The 14,931-nt window shown below is 37.6% G+C and overlaps 1 protein-coding gene across 1 annotated transcript in view; it reads left to right on the forward strand.

Annotated features, from left to right (window-relative positions):
- The first annotated feature begins 2,524 nt into the window (after positions 1-2,524).
- The window catches only part of TOR1AIP1 (torsin 1A interacting protein 1), a 29,640-nt gene continuing 17,233 nt past the window's right edge, over positions 2,525-14,931 (forward strand). The window contains exons 1-6 of the mRNA XM_081112356.1: positions 2,525-3,492; positions 5,432-5,509; positions 7,278-7,337; positions 8,173-8,217; positions 12,569-12,610; positions 13,433-13,507. Of these exons, the coding sequence (XP_080968482.1) occupies positions 3,021-3,492; positions 5,432-5,509; positions 7,278-7,337; positions 8,173-8,217; positions 12,569-12,610; positions 13,433-13,507 (772 nt within the window). The 5' untranslated portion in view covers positions 2,525-3,020. The remainder of the gene's footprint in view (positions 3,493-5,431; positions 5,510-7,277; positions 7,338-8,172; positions 8,218-12,568; positions 12,611-13,432; positions 13,508-14,931) is intronic.

Raw genomic sequence — 14,931 nt, forward strand, 5'->3', positions numbered from 1 at the left:
TGATATATTTTTTTTATTGATTTCAGAGAGGAAGGAAGAGGGAGAGAGTGATAGAAACATCAGTGATGAGAATCATTGATCAGCTGCCTCCTGTACTGCACACCCCTTACTGGAGATCAAGCCTGCAATCCAGGCATGTGCCCCTGACTAGAATCAAACCCAGGACCCTTTAGTTCACAGGCTGACGCTCTATCCACTGAGCCAAACTAGTTAGGGCAAAATGTTTCATTTTAAATAGCTGCTTTGTTTAGAAATCCAGTGTCAAGAACACTAGATGTCTAGACCTAGGACTAACAGCTAAGTATATACATTAATGCCAGTCATTTAATCTCAATTGTAATTTTTGTATATGCCTTCCCTAATTAATGGCAAATTCCCTAGGGATAAAGAATATACTCATTAACTTAATTCATATATTTATTAAATATCTATTATGTGCCAACATAGATGGTTATTAAATATATGAATTAATGAGTACAGGGGTGGGCATTAGGTTGAATTCAACCACCTCAGGAGGCAGTGAGGCTACCCAAACAGGTCAATGAAATTTGTTTACTGATTTTCAAAAACTGTAAGAATGTACAAATAATGGCCAGCAATTTGAGCACTTATAAGATCGTACCTAAGTGCACTGCCCCATTGTGACATACTTTTGAGTTAATGAAACTATTAATAACCTGAATGTCTTTTATATGAACTGTAAACCTACTTTTGCCCACCCCTGTATGTTATAATCATGTCTTGTCTTGCCTGTCTTTTCCTTTGATTCACAGAATTACTCTACATATTTAAAATTCCCAAAGTAATTTTCTAACATCCAGAGCTCATGCCTCCTCTTGGTTCAGTGGCCCAATTCCCTTCTAGTTTTGGCTATGACTCTACTGTCTCTGTAATGTCACCTGTTTTGGACACCCCTGTAGCTTGGAAAACATCTACAGCAGAATATCTGGTTTGCCTAGGCTTTAACTTTACCTCACAGTTATGATGAAAGTTGGTATTTGTAAGGTTGCTAGGTGTGGGAGGCAGGTATGGCAGAGCTAGGATTATGTATTCTTATTACTTAGATCAAGTACGGAAAATCCTAAGCAAATACGTGTTAATGTTAGTTACCATGCCTCTGATTTTAAGATTCTCGTGATTCATATTTTTATATGAAGCCATTCCTAAAACTTCACAAGCATTCTTAATTATAAAATAACACATTGATTTGATTAGCCAATAATATGTAGAGCCTCTTGTCCTTTCTTTTTTAATATTTTCCCCAAACCTAAGTTTTACAAGTCTGTATCCAAGTTTCTATATAGTTACCTGTCCTGGTAAATGTGTTAGAGGCTTTTATTGTATGCATTAATGTTCATAATATGAACATTGTATATTAATAGCATAAAGTTTTATATCCTTTAATAACTGCATTACAGAACTTTTACTATTATAGCTTAATGAGTAATATAATAGGCACCTTATGCAGAAAGTATTACTTAAAACAAAAGCCAGGTATTGACCAAGCATTTTGTTGGAAAAGAAGTCCCACAAGTTTTCCAAACATACTAAATCAAGCTGACAAGGGAGAATATGCTTCTAATTTGCCCTTAAAAGATTTTTTTTTAAAGTTAGCATCTGCCTTGTGCCTGTTTCTCAGTTTCTTTGGCTATATTGTATAATAGCAAACAAAGCTAAGCTACACTAACAGGCTAAAACTTCCCTCTCTAAAGCATGCAACTTCTTGTGTCTGTGACGAAATATATGGCCTATTAGTGAAAACATAGAACATGTTAAGATTTTATTATAATGAAATTTGTGCCCAGTTTGAACAAATGAGTTGCTCAAAATCATTCTAAGGTGATTTAAAATACTGGAAAAAAATAGACACCTTCGAAATTTTCAGGATCACTCAATTTTTAAAATCTATACACTGAATCCTCCAAGAGGAGGATTTTGAAGTGTATATTTTGAAGGTAACAATCTTTTAATTTTTCAGACTTTACACTAACTTAATTCCCCTCTGGTTACATATTTGTAATTATCTACATCCATAAGTATGGTATACCGATATGAAACTAACAGTGCTTTTTATTCAGTAAACTTAAACACAGGAATCCCCAAATCAAATGCAGTATCATCGAGTCATGCCCAGCATCAAAGTAAAAATAACGGATCACAAGTTAAAGTTACAGCTGTCTTTAATCCATGTATTCGTTCACTTCTTTCCCTGTCCGTAATACAGCACCCAGGCTCAGAACGGCGCTGCTGGAAGAGCTTCCCAGGAATGACATGTGCTGTGCGTTCGCTTCACTGGTGGAAACCCACCCTCGTGTGCCTGTCGTTCCCATTTCTACACTCAACAGGTGACTTACAATTTAAAACCGGGTAAATGCTCTCATCAAGAGCCTGAAACCAAATTCTAATCCAAGGAAAGCTGACACCTGCAAAAGTATCTTTATCATCATCACTCCTGCTTGCTAGGGGCATTTGCAGGCATGGCTAAGGCGGGTCAAAAAGGTTCCAGGAAAAGTGCGCAACAGCCGGGGGGGGGGGGGGGCACACTTCTCCATCCCGTCTCCTCCGCTTTCCCACACTCGCTACCGGCTGCCAGCGCGGGCGTCTCCGCGCGCCGGCAACAGTTGCCACGAGCAGCTGGGCTTAGGGCACGGCATTTGCCCAGCCGGTTGTCCCTTCTGCATCGTCCCCTCCCTCTCTCCTCCAAGGCCGAGGACAGCGAAGGCCGCCTCCCTCTTCTCCTCCTCTTTGGTGCCTGCAGCCAAGAGGCGGGAGTGACCCACAGCAGCTGACCCAGCAGGGCACTGCCTCTCGCACAGCCTTCGCCCTCGGACACACCATGGGCCCAGAGGCGGGTTTGCAGCACAGCAGCGACGACGCAGGCGGCAGCCCCGGCGACTCGCAACTGCCTCCCTAACCACCGCGACCACCGCCCGGCACCCCGAAAAGCCATCGTCACCAACGGCAGGTGAACTTAGGGCCCCCAAACCATCTAGGGGCGATAGACGCAAGCTACGACAACTATGGCGGGCGACGGGCGGCGGGCGGAGTCGGTGATTGAAGGATGGGGGTTGCACGTGACACCCCGAGCCCCCCTGCGGGAGGGAAGGCGCCGGCTCGCCCCTGAACAGGGCGGCGGCAGTGACGCACCTGCGCACGGAACTCCGTCGCCGTCACGCCACGCCCGGCGGGAAGTGAGGTTCTCGGAAGAGCCGCCGGAAGTGTACGGCGACTTCGAGCCCCCGGTGGCCAAAGATAGATCTCCGATGGGAAAACGAATCCAGCTAAAGGAGTTCCGGCCCCATGCTACGAAAGAGGAAGTGAGAGAGCGCGCCTACAACCTTCGGTCTCAGCCGCGGAGGCAGCCGCGACTCCAGGAAGCCGTGGAGATGAGAACGCGAAGGACTGCGCGCCTCCAGCAGGAGAACTCACAGCAGCCTCCGCCACAGCCGGTGATGGTCCGGAGACGGTTACGGGACTCGCATTCCTCTGAAGGTGAGGCGGACGGAGGTAGCAGTCCCGCAAGTCCGAGAGCGAGTGCGGGAGGGAGGCAGGGCGGGCGGGCTGTCCCTGCCGAGCTCATTCATCCCCGCACGGGCGCATCCCCGCCCCGGCTCCCGTGGCTCCTCCGCCCGGGTGAAGTGGGTCCTCTCGTCCCGCCCACCCCGACCGCAGGGGGGAAAGAGGCACAGGCCGGAGGACGAGAGGCAGTCGCGCGGGGCAACGAGCAGAGCCGGGAAGCCCTGGGCATCCGTTTAGGGGTGTCGGGATTGCCCCTTTCCGCACGTCTTCACGAGGGACGGCGAGCCGGGCGGCTGGCGGGACATCGGATCGCCCCAGGCTCTGTTTCACTTCGGTTTCCTCTAGCCGGCGGCTGTTTCTGCTAAAGCCGCTTATAGTTCCTCCTTTCATACTCAGAGGCCAAAAGTTCCCAGCTGCGGATTACGGTTCTAACTAACTCAACTCCCAGTCTTTTCCCTGCACTGTCCACGTGAGGGACGAGGGAGGGGATCTGTGAGTAGTCGGTGCATTGATTTGAGACCCCGCCCAGATCCGTACACCGAGGTGGGGGCGGCCAGTCATCTTGAACTGGAAGCCCTCTGGGTCTGATGGACTGGAGCCGATTGCTCTTTCTCGTGTGGTGGTCTGTGCCCAACATTCGCCACTCTGGGGGCCCTCATTGTAATCCCAACGATTACGTAGTAGTAGCCCGACAAATGGGCCAGAAGGATGCTGACAAAGTTAGTGTGTCGTTTTACATGAGTCACAGGCGAATCAACACCTTGCCCCCAGGCCCCCACCTAGCAGAGTCACAGGTGATGTTTCATGTTAGCCCACGTAAGGCACCGATGAGGTAAGAAGCCGGGGGTCTGGATCACAATGGGATTACATACTTAGACCATTGATAGATATGAAGAGGACGTGGATTTTCAGCCTAGAGTAGAGGAATAGGCTGCCCGTTTACCTAATGGCATAGGAAGTGCTGACACATTTGAAGATGTGTTCATTTTGGAAACTTTATGTTAAAGATATGTAAATTACTATAGGGTGTAGTCACTCGAGACAGTTGTTTCTATGGGAAGTCATACAGTAATTAATAAATAATAATAATACAAGAATGGACTCTGTTTCTGGTACTCACAACTGCAAACCTACTTTTGCTCCACCCTGTGTGTTCCTGAAGACAGAGATCCTATCATATATGTTTGATAGTGCTTCTGTATCTCCTTCAATGTCTGGAAGAATGCTCTGCATATCTTTATTTAACAAGACCTGTTAAATTGTATGGACTCTTCTACAGAGTCTAATGCAGCTGTGTCAGTTAATATTTTTAACACATAAAGGATGTGCCTCTATTTAAGTACATCTATAAGGATCTAAACATTTTTTTACTCTTCTGCTTTCTTCCACATCATTTGATACTAGCCCAGCGATTTTCAACCTTTTTCATCTCATAGTGCACATAAACTAATTACTAAAATTCTGTGCTCACCAAAAATTATATTTTTGACTGATACGAACAACAACAAAAAAGGCATAATTTTGAATCACTTACACCAGATGGCTGTCATTTTTAAAATTTGAAAACCCAAGGGAAAAGAGGTCAGTGTCCCTAAATAGTCAGGTATTGTGTGCTTTAAAAATTCTTGCGGCACACACGTTAAATTGCTGCTTTAGCCCATCTTTTAAAATTTTTAAAGTAATATGTTTTTGTGGTAAAGCATCAGTGGGGACGAGTTTTTTTTTTTTGTTTTTTTTTTTTTAATTGTAGTTCTGACTAGGTACATTTGTAAGTTTTGGTAAACTTAATTTCACATTTCTAAAGCAATGAATTACTTGCATTTCTGCTCATATATTGCTATTAACATGAATATATACTCTCTACCCAGATCATGTATTCTGAATTTTGACAATTGTCTTATCTATTCTTTAGAGGAAGAGCTATCTCCACAAACTGTTGTAAGCCAAACAGTCTCAAAGAAAACTGTCTGGAGAACACAAGAGACTTCAGGTGAGAGAGTGATTTTGGTTTTTTTCCCGTAACCCAGCAACTTTTTTTATGTACAGATTATAACCTGGTTCATCAGGCGTCCCAAATCATACTTTATTCAGTTTCAATGAATCTTCTTAATAGTTGTTTATTGAATTAAGCAATGTGTCAAGGAAAGACAGCGTACGAGTACTGTAGTGCCTACTAAGGGCCAGTCACTTCATATGTATTAATTTAGTCACATAACTGTGTGTCTCATAACTTGCTCAGTCACAAGGCCCTTTCATTTTCCCCAAGTATCACTGTCACTCTCCCATGTAATAATTAGCTACCCAGTAGTATAAATGGGTGAACTGCCTAACCTGCCTTTCATTTAAAATGGGTTAAATGGTTTGCATAGAAAAGTCAGTCTTGTCCATTTGATACTACATTTCATGAAATCTAAGATATCATCTGTAAGATACACTGTCATTGTTTTACGTACCACTTAGAAGGAAGAAATGCTGCCAGTAAACTGTAATATGCCATAGATGGTGTGATGCATCCCAATTCAGAGATGTTAAAGTCTAAAAATATTTGCATCTTAGTATCTCAGTGTAACATGGAAGTAGGCTACACCTGATAATCTACTTAAGTTTTTAAAACTTAACTATTTTGAAAAGCAGGGGTGCCGTGTCACATATAGAAATTTTTTGATATTTGCAACCATAGTAAAACAAAGACTTATATGTTTGATATTTATTTTATATATTTAAATGCCATTTAACGAAGAAAAATCAACCAAAAAAATGAGTTCGCGTGTCACTTCTGACACGTGTGTCATAGGTTCGCCATTACTGCTTTAAAAGGTGCTTTTATAAATCTTTCTATATCCAGCATTTGACATGCTCCCATCTCATGCTTCTGAATGAAAGGGAAAAAAATTTAGGGAATTATTAAATGCTTGTAAAGTCTGTCTAGCAGAGGAATTATTAAATGGGAGTCACTCTTTGTTGGAAGATTTGCTTTAAGTACAAGTTTAAGGATAGGCCCTTCCTCTTCCTTATAGCATTATAGACTTTCAGTTTAACTTGGTATTTTGAATATTATATATTCTGTAATTGCATGTAGGGCCACTGATGTGGTCTGAGAGAAATTTATCCTAAGATGCCCTTAAGAATAAAGACCTAACCAAAGAGGCCACTTTCTAAAACAACCTAGTAAAAATAACTGTGTCACTGATCATCTGATACCTCTTCCTGGTACTTTGTCTCCTTCAAGTATCATATATATATATATATATATATATATATATATATACACACACACACACACACATACATACACACACACACACACACACACATACATATATATATACAGACACATACACAAACACACACACACTGGAGCATGCAGGAAAGGTTTTTTTTGTTTTTTTCTTCTCTGTGCTCATACAGATTGTTTTTCGTTAAAATTTTTTTTTCAATTACAGTTGACATTCAGTATTATATTAATTTGAGGTGTATAGCATCAGATTTTGGTTTCTAACCGAGAAATTTAGGAGAGTTTTATTTGGTATTCCTTTCCTTTTATACAAATACGGTCTGCTGAAAAAAATTATCAATTTTTCCATCAAGTCCATAAATTTTTTATGGCAGGAAACTTGTCTCTAGTTCACTAGTGTATCCTTATACTTAACATAATGGAAAGCACAGAAACACCTTTGTTGATTTAATAGATGACTGTATAATAAACCTAGTGTGTTGGATATTTTACATATTCTTAAGTGTTTTTTCTCCCATATTAGTAATGGGTGGAGATTCTGTACTCGACCTGCTTAGACCCCCTCTAAGAAGTCCACGATCTGGTAAGAAATTATTTGTCTGTTGGTTTGACATTTTTATAAATGGAGTTTATAAATTCATTTTTATGATTCAAAATTCAAAAGTTACTGTAAATATACAATGAAAATTCATCCTGCTCCCCCTCTTCTTTACCCACCCATCTCATCAGAGGCAGCCAATTTTGTCAGTTTCTTAGGTATTCTTCCAGAGATATTTTATGGAGCTATAAGGAAATTCATGTATAAATGATCTTTCCTCCCTTTAGCCCAATAAATATTTTTGCACCTCTATAATGTTTGTTTTTATTTAACATATATTGTGACATATTTTTATATAACAATATAAAGGGCTTGCTTCTTCAGCCTTTTTAAGAGGTGTTTTTTACAGGTTTCTTTTTGTTAGCACGATGATTTCAAACTAGGGTCAGGGACTTTTTATTCTTTCCAGTATAAAGCTAATAAAAAATTCAAGGCAGAGGCTTTGTGGCTCAGGGCTATAAAATTTCCCTGCCTCCATTACATTTCTTTTTGACTAATACCTTAAAAGAGTGTTTCCTTCAACTGATTTCATGGCTATGAAAGAAGACTAGTGAAGTCTACTGCTGCTTCATTTTCAGAGTTTTTTGGCCCATAAGGATGCTTTATTATGGGAAGTAAAAAGGAAGCTTATTTATCTTCACATTAGTTTTCTATTCCTCAGTTATATTCTGTAAGAAAAAGTTAGATTGATTTTTTTTATGACTATCAAGTATTACAATGATAAAGATCTGTTATGGTTTTGATGATGAACCTGTGGTAAAGAACCATATGATGCATTTCCTTTTAAGCTCTAATCTTTTTCTCTCTATCTCTCTTGCAGATTCAGCATACAAAACAAATGGAAATACTGAAATGAGTGAATTAGGTTTGTTAATTTCTAATTTTTCTAAGTTCTTTTTGAGGATTCTGATTATCAGTAGAATACAGGAGTGCACACTTTTGGTCACTGGCTTGAAAATATTGCTTTGTTCATTATCTCACCGTGTGGGGCACTGTCCCTATGACCAAGACCTTTCTTAACAGCCTTGGTGGTTATTCTATTCGAAATTATGTATTTTGTTATCCTATTGTTAAAATTCGTGAAAGAACAAATACATTTCATTTTAGTTAGCCTTTGTTAAAGTCACACTATTGAGAGAAAGGAGATAACAACTTACCAATTAAGGTTTTTTTCTTGACTTAGGAAGTGAACTTGGAATTTTTTTTATGGTAAGTTTAGTGTCCTTCGCCATGTTTATTGACCTAGTTTTAATTCTTTTCGGTGTTTTATTCATATAGGACATGAGACACCAAGATCTGTGGCTTTAAGTGAATCTACATTGATTGTGGTTAGACTTAGTTTTAAGTTACAGTTCTTTTCTAAATTTGGAGATGAGTCAAAAGGAGAGAGGCTTAATTTTTCTTTATAAATAGCTGCAGCTTTTAAAAAATTTGTCTTTCACTTAAGCTGAGGCTAATTTCTTTAGAGACTTCAGGATTTTTAGTGTCTGGATACTGAAAATACACAGCAATTGTGGACTTTTACCCAGACACCAGTTTCTCAAGTGCTCTATTTTAAAACTTAAAGAAAGAATGTTTTTATGTCAGGTTCTTTTTCTTTTAAAATTAGGGTTTTGTTTTTTTTTTCATTTATTGAATTTATTTGGGTGACTAAGTCAGACTCTTAATTTGAAGAGGACTTTGAGCTAAGATAGTCCTGCACTTCTACTTTCTATGTTTGAATAAAAATTATTTTTATAAGTATTTTATAATAAAAATTACCTTTAAATCACGTGATTTCCAGTTTGAAGGAAATTTCTGAGATTAATACAGAGAATGGAGTATATTCAAATGGTTATTCATGGAACATGAATACTAGTAATAGCCTCAAGCTATTCCTTAATCTCTTCTTCCTGCTGCTCCACTCTGACTGTTCTCAAAAGCATGGTTGGCATCGAATAATTTTACAGGTACTATTCTTAAAGGTATCTATACCAGGGTCAGAAAACTATAGCCTCTGAGTAAAATCTGACCTGCAGTCTTGTTTTTTGTACAGTTTGTGAGCTTAAAAAAACATTTATATTTTGTGAAATACTTATATTTCACATACATATCTATGAGAATATGTGTATTCATATATATGTGAACTGCAGAGAACTTACATGGCTCACAAAGCCTAAAATATTTGCCATTTGGCCCTATATGGAATAAGTTTGCTGACCCCTCGTTTATACCAATGGCAGGAATAAAGACAGCAAATCACTCAAATTGTCATTTGTTTGTTCTAAGAGTACATTCAAAGAGGTACATCCTTGCCTGGACAAGGATTTGTTGTAACACTCCAAACGAGGTTGTACTGATAGCACAAGAAGATAGGAAGGAGACACAATGACTCCTATCTGATCTTTCCTTTGAGAAAAGCATGATAATCTCATTTTATGAAATCTTCATATCTTTGCCCCCAGACAAAAACCAAGGTAAGCAAAGCTTGTATTTGCTTGAGTACCCTTCCCTCCTCACACCAACACATTCCACAGATCTCTAGGAATAGGAACGTTTATACAGTAGTAGATATTACCAGGAACTTTGTATTTTCTTTTCTTTTTTCTTTTTTATTTGTGGTGCCCGGACCGGAATTGAACCTGGGACCCTTGAGTCCACAGGCCAACGCTCTATCCACTGAGCCAAACCAGTCAGGGCGTGTATTTTCTTTAAAAACCGCAATAAAAAACAAACAACCTGGCTGGTTTGGCTCAGTGGATAGAGCGTCGGCCTGTGGACTGAAGGGTCCCAGGTTCAATTCTGGTCAGGGGCACATGCCTGGGTTGTGGGCTCAATCCTCAGTGTGGTGGGGTGCAGGAGGCAGCCAATCAGTGATTCTCTGTCATCATTGATGTTTCTCTATCCCACTCCCTCTCTGAATTCAATAAAACATATTTTTAAAAAATAACAACAAACAAAAAACTGCGATCATACAAAAGAAAGTGAACAGAGTGTTACAATTAGTGGTCTCCATCAGAGAATATGGTTGTAAGTGATCTATTCTTGCAACAAAGACCTAGGATTTCTGAAAGTACCTTTTTGTAATTGGTTGAGGTTGTTGGAAAAGTTACAGCATAATAGCACATTTAATTATTGTCATGTGTCTATATATTTGTCAGAGCCACAGGTAACTTTTTAAAATTAAGGGTATTATTGCTCCAAAAAGGATTTTAATTTATCAGAACTTCTGTATGAGCATAAAGAAGAATAATACCATATATATCAATTCAATGTTTTTTAAATATGTTTTTATTGATTTTTACAGAGAGAGGAAGGGAGAAAGAGAGATAGAAACATCTATGAAAGAGAAATATTGATCAGCTGCCTCCTGCATGACTCCTAATAGGAATCTAACCTGAAACCCGGGCATGTGCCTGACCAGGAATCAAACCAGTGACCTCTTGGTTCATGGGTTGATGTTCAACCACTGAGCCACATAAGCTGGGTATATTTTTTTTTTTTTTTTAAATATATTTTATTGATTCTTCACAGAGAGGAAGGGAGAGAGACAGAGAGCCAGAAACATCGACGAGAGAGAAACATCGATCAGCTGCCTCCCGCACATCCCCCACTGGGGATATGCCCGCAACCCAGGCACATGCCCCCGACCGGAATCGAACCCGGGACCCTTCAGTCCGCAGGCCGACGCTCTATCCACTGAGCCAAACCGGTTTCGGCAAGCTGGGTATATTTATTTAATGTTTTAAACGTATGCATGTAGCAGCCAAGAAGTTTAAAATACAGGAAGCTGAATAACAAAAGAGGGAAATGAAATTAAAACTTACGTAGTCATAGATGCTGCTGATTCATTATCAGATGGTATTTAAATATACAGTACACCTGTAAATATTTTGCAGCTTAGGTTAAAAAGATAAAGACAAGTAGAATGTTTAAAACCTTGTATAAAATCTGATTATTAAGTGCTAATTTCAGGTGATTTTTCTTAAGTTGCCAAGTAATGTTTTATTAAAGTATGAGACATATTAGCAAAAGTCTTAACTTAAAAGCTTTTATTCTGTGATCCTAAAATCTATGCATTCATTAAAATAAACATTTATTTTTAACCACTTCCTAACCACCACCTACATGTCGGTGACTGGCCCATATGCTAGAACCAGAAATACCAAACCCCAAAAATGTACATAAAAATTATTAAAAATTAATTAATGTAATCTAGCGTATCAGCAAACAAAAGAAAAGTCACATGATCATGTCAGTAGATGCAAGGAAAGCATTTGACAGACTCCAACACCCATTCACATAAAAACTCTTAGTAAACTAGAAATAGAGGGGAACTTTCTCAACTTGATTAAAACTGTCTACAGAAAGACCACCTTACAGCAGATGTACTTGGAGATGAGAAACTGAAAGCTTTAGTAACATCAGGTATAAGGCAAGGATGCCCTCACCGCTCCTTTTCAACATTGTGCTGTAAGTTCTAGCTAATGCAATAAGACATGAAAAGGAAATAAAAGGTATATAGAAGGAAGAAATAAAAATGTCTTTGTTCACAGGTGGCATGATCATCTATGTAGAAAATTCAAAAGAATGGACAAAAACTGCTGAAACTAATAAGCAATTATATAGTAAGGTTGTAGGATACAATGTTAATATACAATCAATCACGTTTCCTATATACCAGCAATGAACAAGAGAAGTTTAAAATTACAAACACAATATAATTCCTGTCAGCATCCCCCAAAATGAAATACTTATATAAATCTAATAAAATGTGTATTAGACTTAAGGAAAACTAAAAAAACCAATTAATGAAATCAAAGAACTACTAAATAAATGAAGGAGACAATTCCATTTTCATCAATAGAGGAAGACTCAATATTGTCAAGATGCCACTTCTTCCCAGTGAATCTATAGACTCAATGCAATTCCAATCAAAATCTCAGAAGTTATTTTGTGGGTATTGACAATCTCATTTTATTAAATTCTAATGTCTGCAAATACAGGTTACATTTTAGAGTACAAATAGACCTGTGGGTAAAGGAAAAATAAGCTTTCTGATTTTAGTTTATATCACACTTATTCCTGAAATAGAGTAGAGGGAAATAATAGATTCTTCTTGGATTTAACAAAAAAATAGTTCATTTTATCTTTATGGTCCCTTTTCTTAATTTAGATGTTTTTAGTCCTAAGCTTTAGCCTTTAATGTTATATACATGTATGCTTTTCTCTTCTAGAAGCCACTAGTGTCCCACAGAAGGTCAATTTCTCCGAAGAAGGTATTTTCTTTTAAAATATCATACAGTATATTCTTAATCTTTTTTTGTTACCATTATTAGAATTTTGATAGATACTTAAGAGTGAGAGCAGAAAATAGTGTCTTTTTCTCCAGGGGGGAAAAAAAAATCATGCTTATCTTAACTGTCAAATAGGCACGTAAAATAGTATAGAATGAGTGTTGATAGCCTTTGTACATTTTAAGCATCTTTTGTCTGAGTTAATAATTTTAAGCAAAGCTAGTATTTTCAGTTTCTGACATGCTGGCATTTGATTATGTTATTAAAACAGTTTTTCAAATTCTCATAACCAGTCTATGTTTGAATAGTGCAGTACCATTTAGTTCATTTTAAAGCTCACCATACTCTGAAATTAGTCACCTCCATATTGAAATGTTTGTGTGTGGACATGTATATACATGTATATGCATGTATATATAGACATGCATATGTGCATATACTAATCTTGTCTGAATTTACACACTAATAAGTTGAAGTTAATAAGGTAAAATTTTTCCACTATTCAATGCTCCCTTTTTTTTTTCTTTTTTTTTTCAAGCTTCGGAATATAATCTTAGTAAACATTACTCTCAATATTTGTTGGAATATAATTATATGCCTCAGAGAACATAAAATAAATGAGCTCAATTTTAGCTTATTTAAAACATTGTGACTCAGAATAAGTAAACATAATAAAGAACAATTTTGTATCTGATCATCAAAAAGATTTTACTTTAATGTTGAATGCTTGTTTTTGTTTTTTAATCCAGATATTTAGAGCATTTGAGTAGAGACCATACTAGTATATCCTTGCTTTCTTTTTAGGGGACACTGAAGAAGATGATCAAGACATCTCTGATAGTGCTGTTACTTCTGTTAAGGAGTCTCTTGACTCTGGAGGTAATATTGCTTTATACACATATGACACCTAACTTAGGAGCTGTATTTTTAGTTAAAATATAAAGGTATTCTGGGAATTTGCTTTTTAAAAAAATACTATAAGCTATCTTTAATAACTTTTAAAGTTGTATATTTTTTCATATTTATTAAAATTACTGATTCCATGTATACATCTGGTTAGAAATAGAATGTCATGTAATACTTAAACAATTAAATCACTTTTTAGCCTGATTTGATATTTATGGACTACAATATTTTTATGCTCATAAGAAGAATTATTTGTAGTTTTTTAAAAAATTTGATAGGGAAACTGATCACATTGGCATTATATTCACTACACTACCAGGAGTTTTAACTTTTCAGAAGTTTTAATGTACTTAGATAACTACTTTTATCTCTGGGTTGTTCAAATTCACACTAAGTTAGCAATAAGTTAAAGTGGAAGATTTTTATCTTATTAACTTTAGCTTATTTCTGAATATTCACATAAACTTGTGTTTAAAGTTTTTCAAGGAAAGAATCTACTGAAGAGAAAAAGTGAATTTGTGGCTTAACAGGGCACTGATCAAATATGTCAACTCTGTAAATAAAGAGTAATTTTATATATTTTAGCCCCATGTAAGATTGTCTCCACTTTCCCCTCCCCACCTTTGAGAATTTCTGTAATTTCTAAGTTTTACTTAATCGTTTTACTTTAAAAATAAGCTCATAAGCTGGTCTGTGGGCATTTGGTATTCTACATATTTCCCATCCTTCCTCATTTTAACCCATTCTTTCTTGATAGAGAAATCCCAAAGGAGCTATGCAGCACTCTAGGATAGTGGTTAAGAACTTGGGCTCTGGAGCCAGAACCCCTGGGTTTCACTCCTCCACTACTAGGTTTGTGCCCTTAGGCAACTGCTTAACTTCTTGGTGGTTGTGAAGTTAAATTAATTTATATGTGCAAAGCACTTAGAAATTACCTGGCACGTAGTAAATACTTAAATTAAGTGCTGTCACTAGTTTTCATATGTATACATAAAGATCTAAAAATTGGAGACTCATTAAGCATTCATATAGCCAATAGTTTAATGCTATTGCTACCAAGATATATAGCTCTTTGAAATTACTACATAAACCCCAGGCTTTGTGGTCCCTTGAGAATTCTAATATATTCTTATTGAAGCACACATACCCACATGCAGAAGAAAAGTAGCTAAAGAACAAAGACATGAGACATATTAAGAAGAATACTGATCTTCCTAGATTATCTCGGGCTAGTTTTCAGCGAACAGGTACAAGAAGATCCATTGGAATGCAGGAAGAAAATATTAGCATTTCATGCTTATATTTTTCTATTTCATCTATTTAAAGTGTCTTTTCTTTTATAATATACACATTTGTTAATGTATTATTTTAGTAATGCATGTACTGGTGTATAATGT

Source organism: Myotis nattereri, assembly GCF_964212035.1.
Source record: "Myotis nattereri genome assembly, chromosome: 18".
Classification (NCBI taxonomy): Eukaryota; Metazoa; Chordata; class Mammalia; order Chiroptera; family Vespertilionidae; genus Myotis; species Myotis nattereri.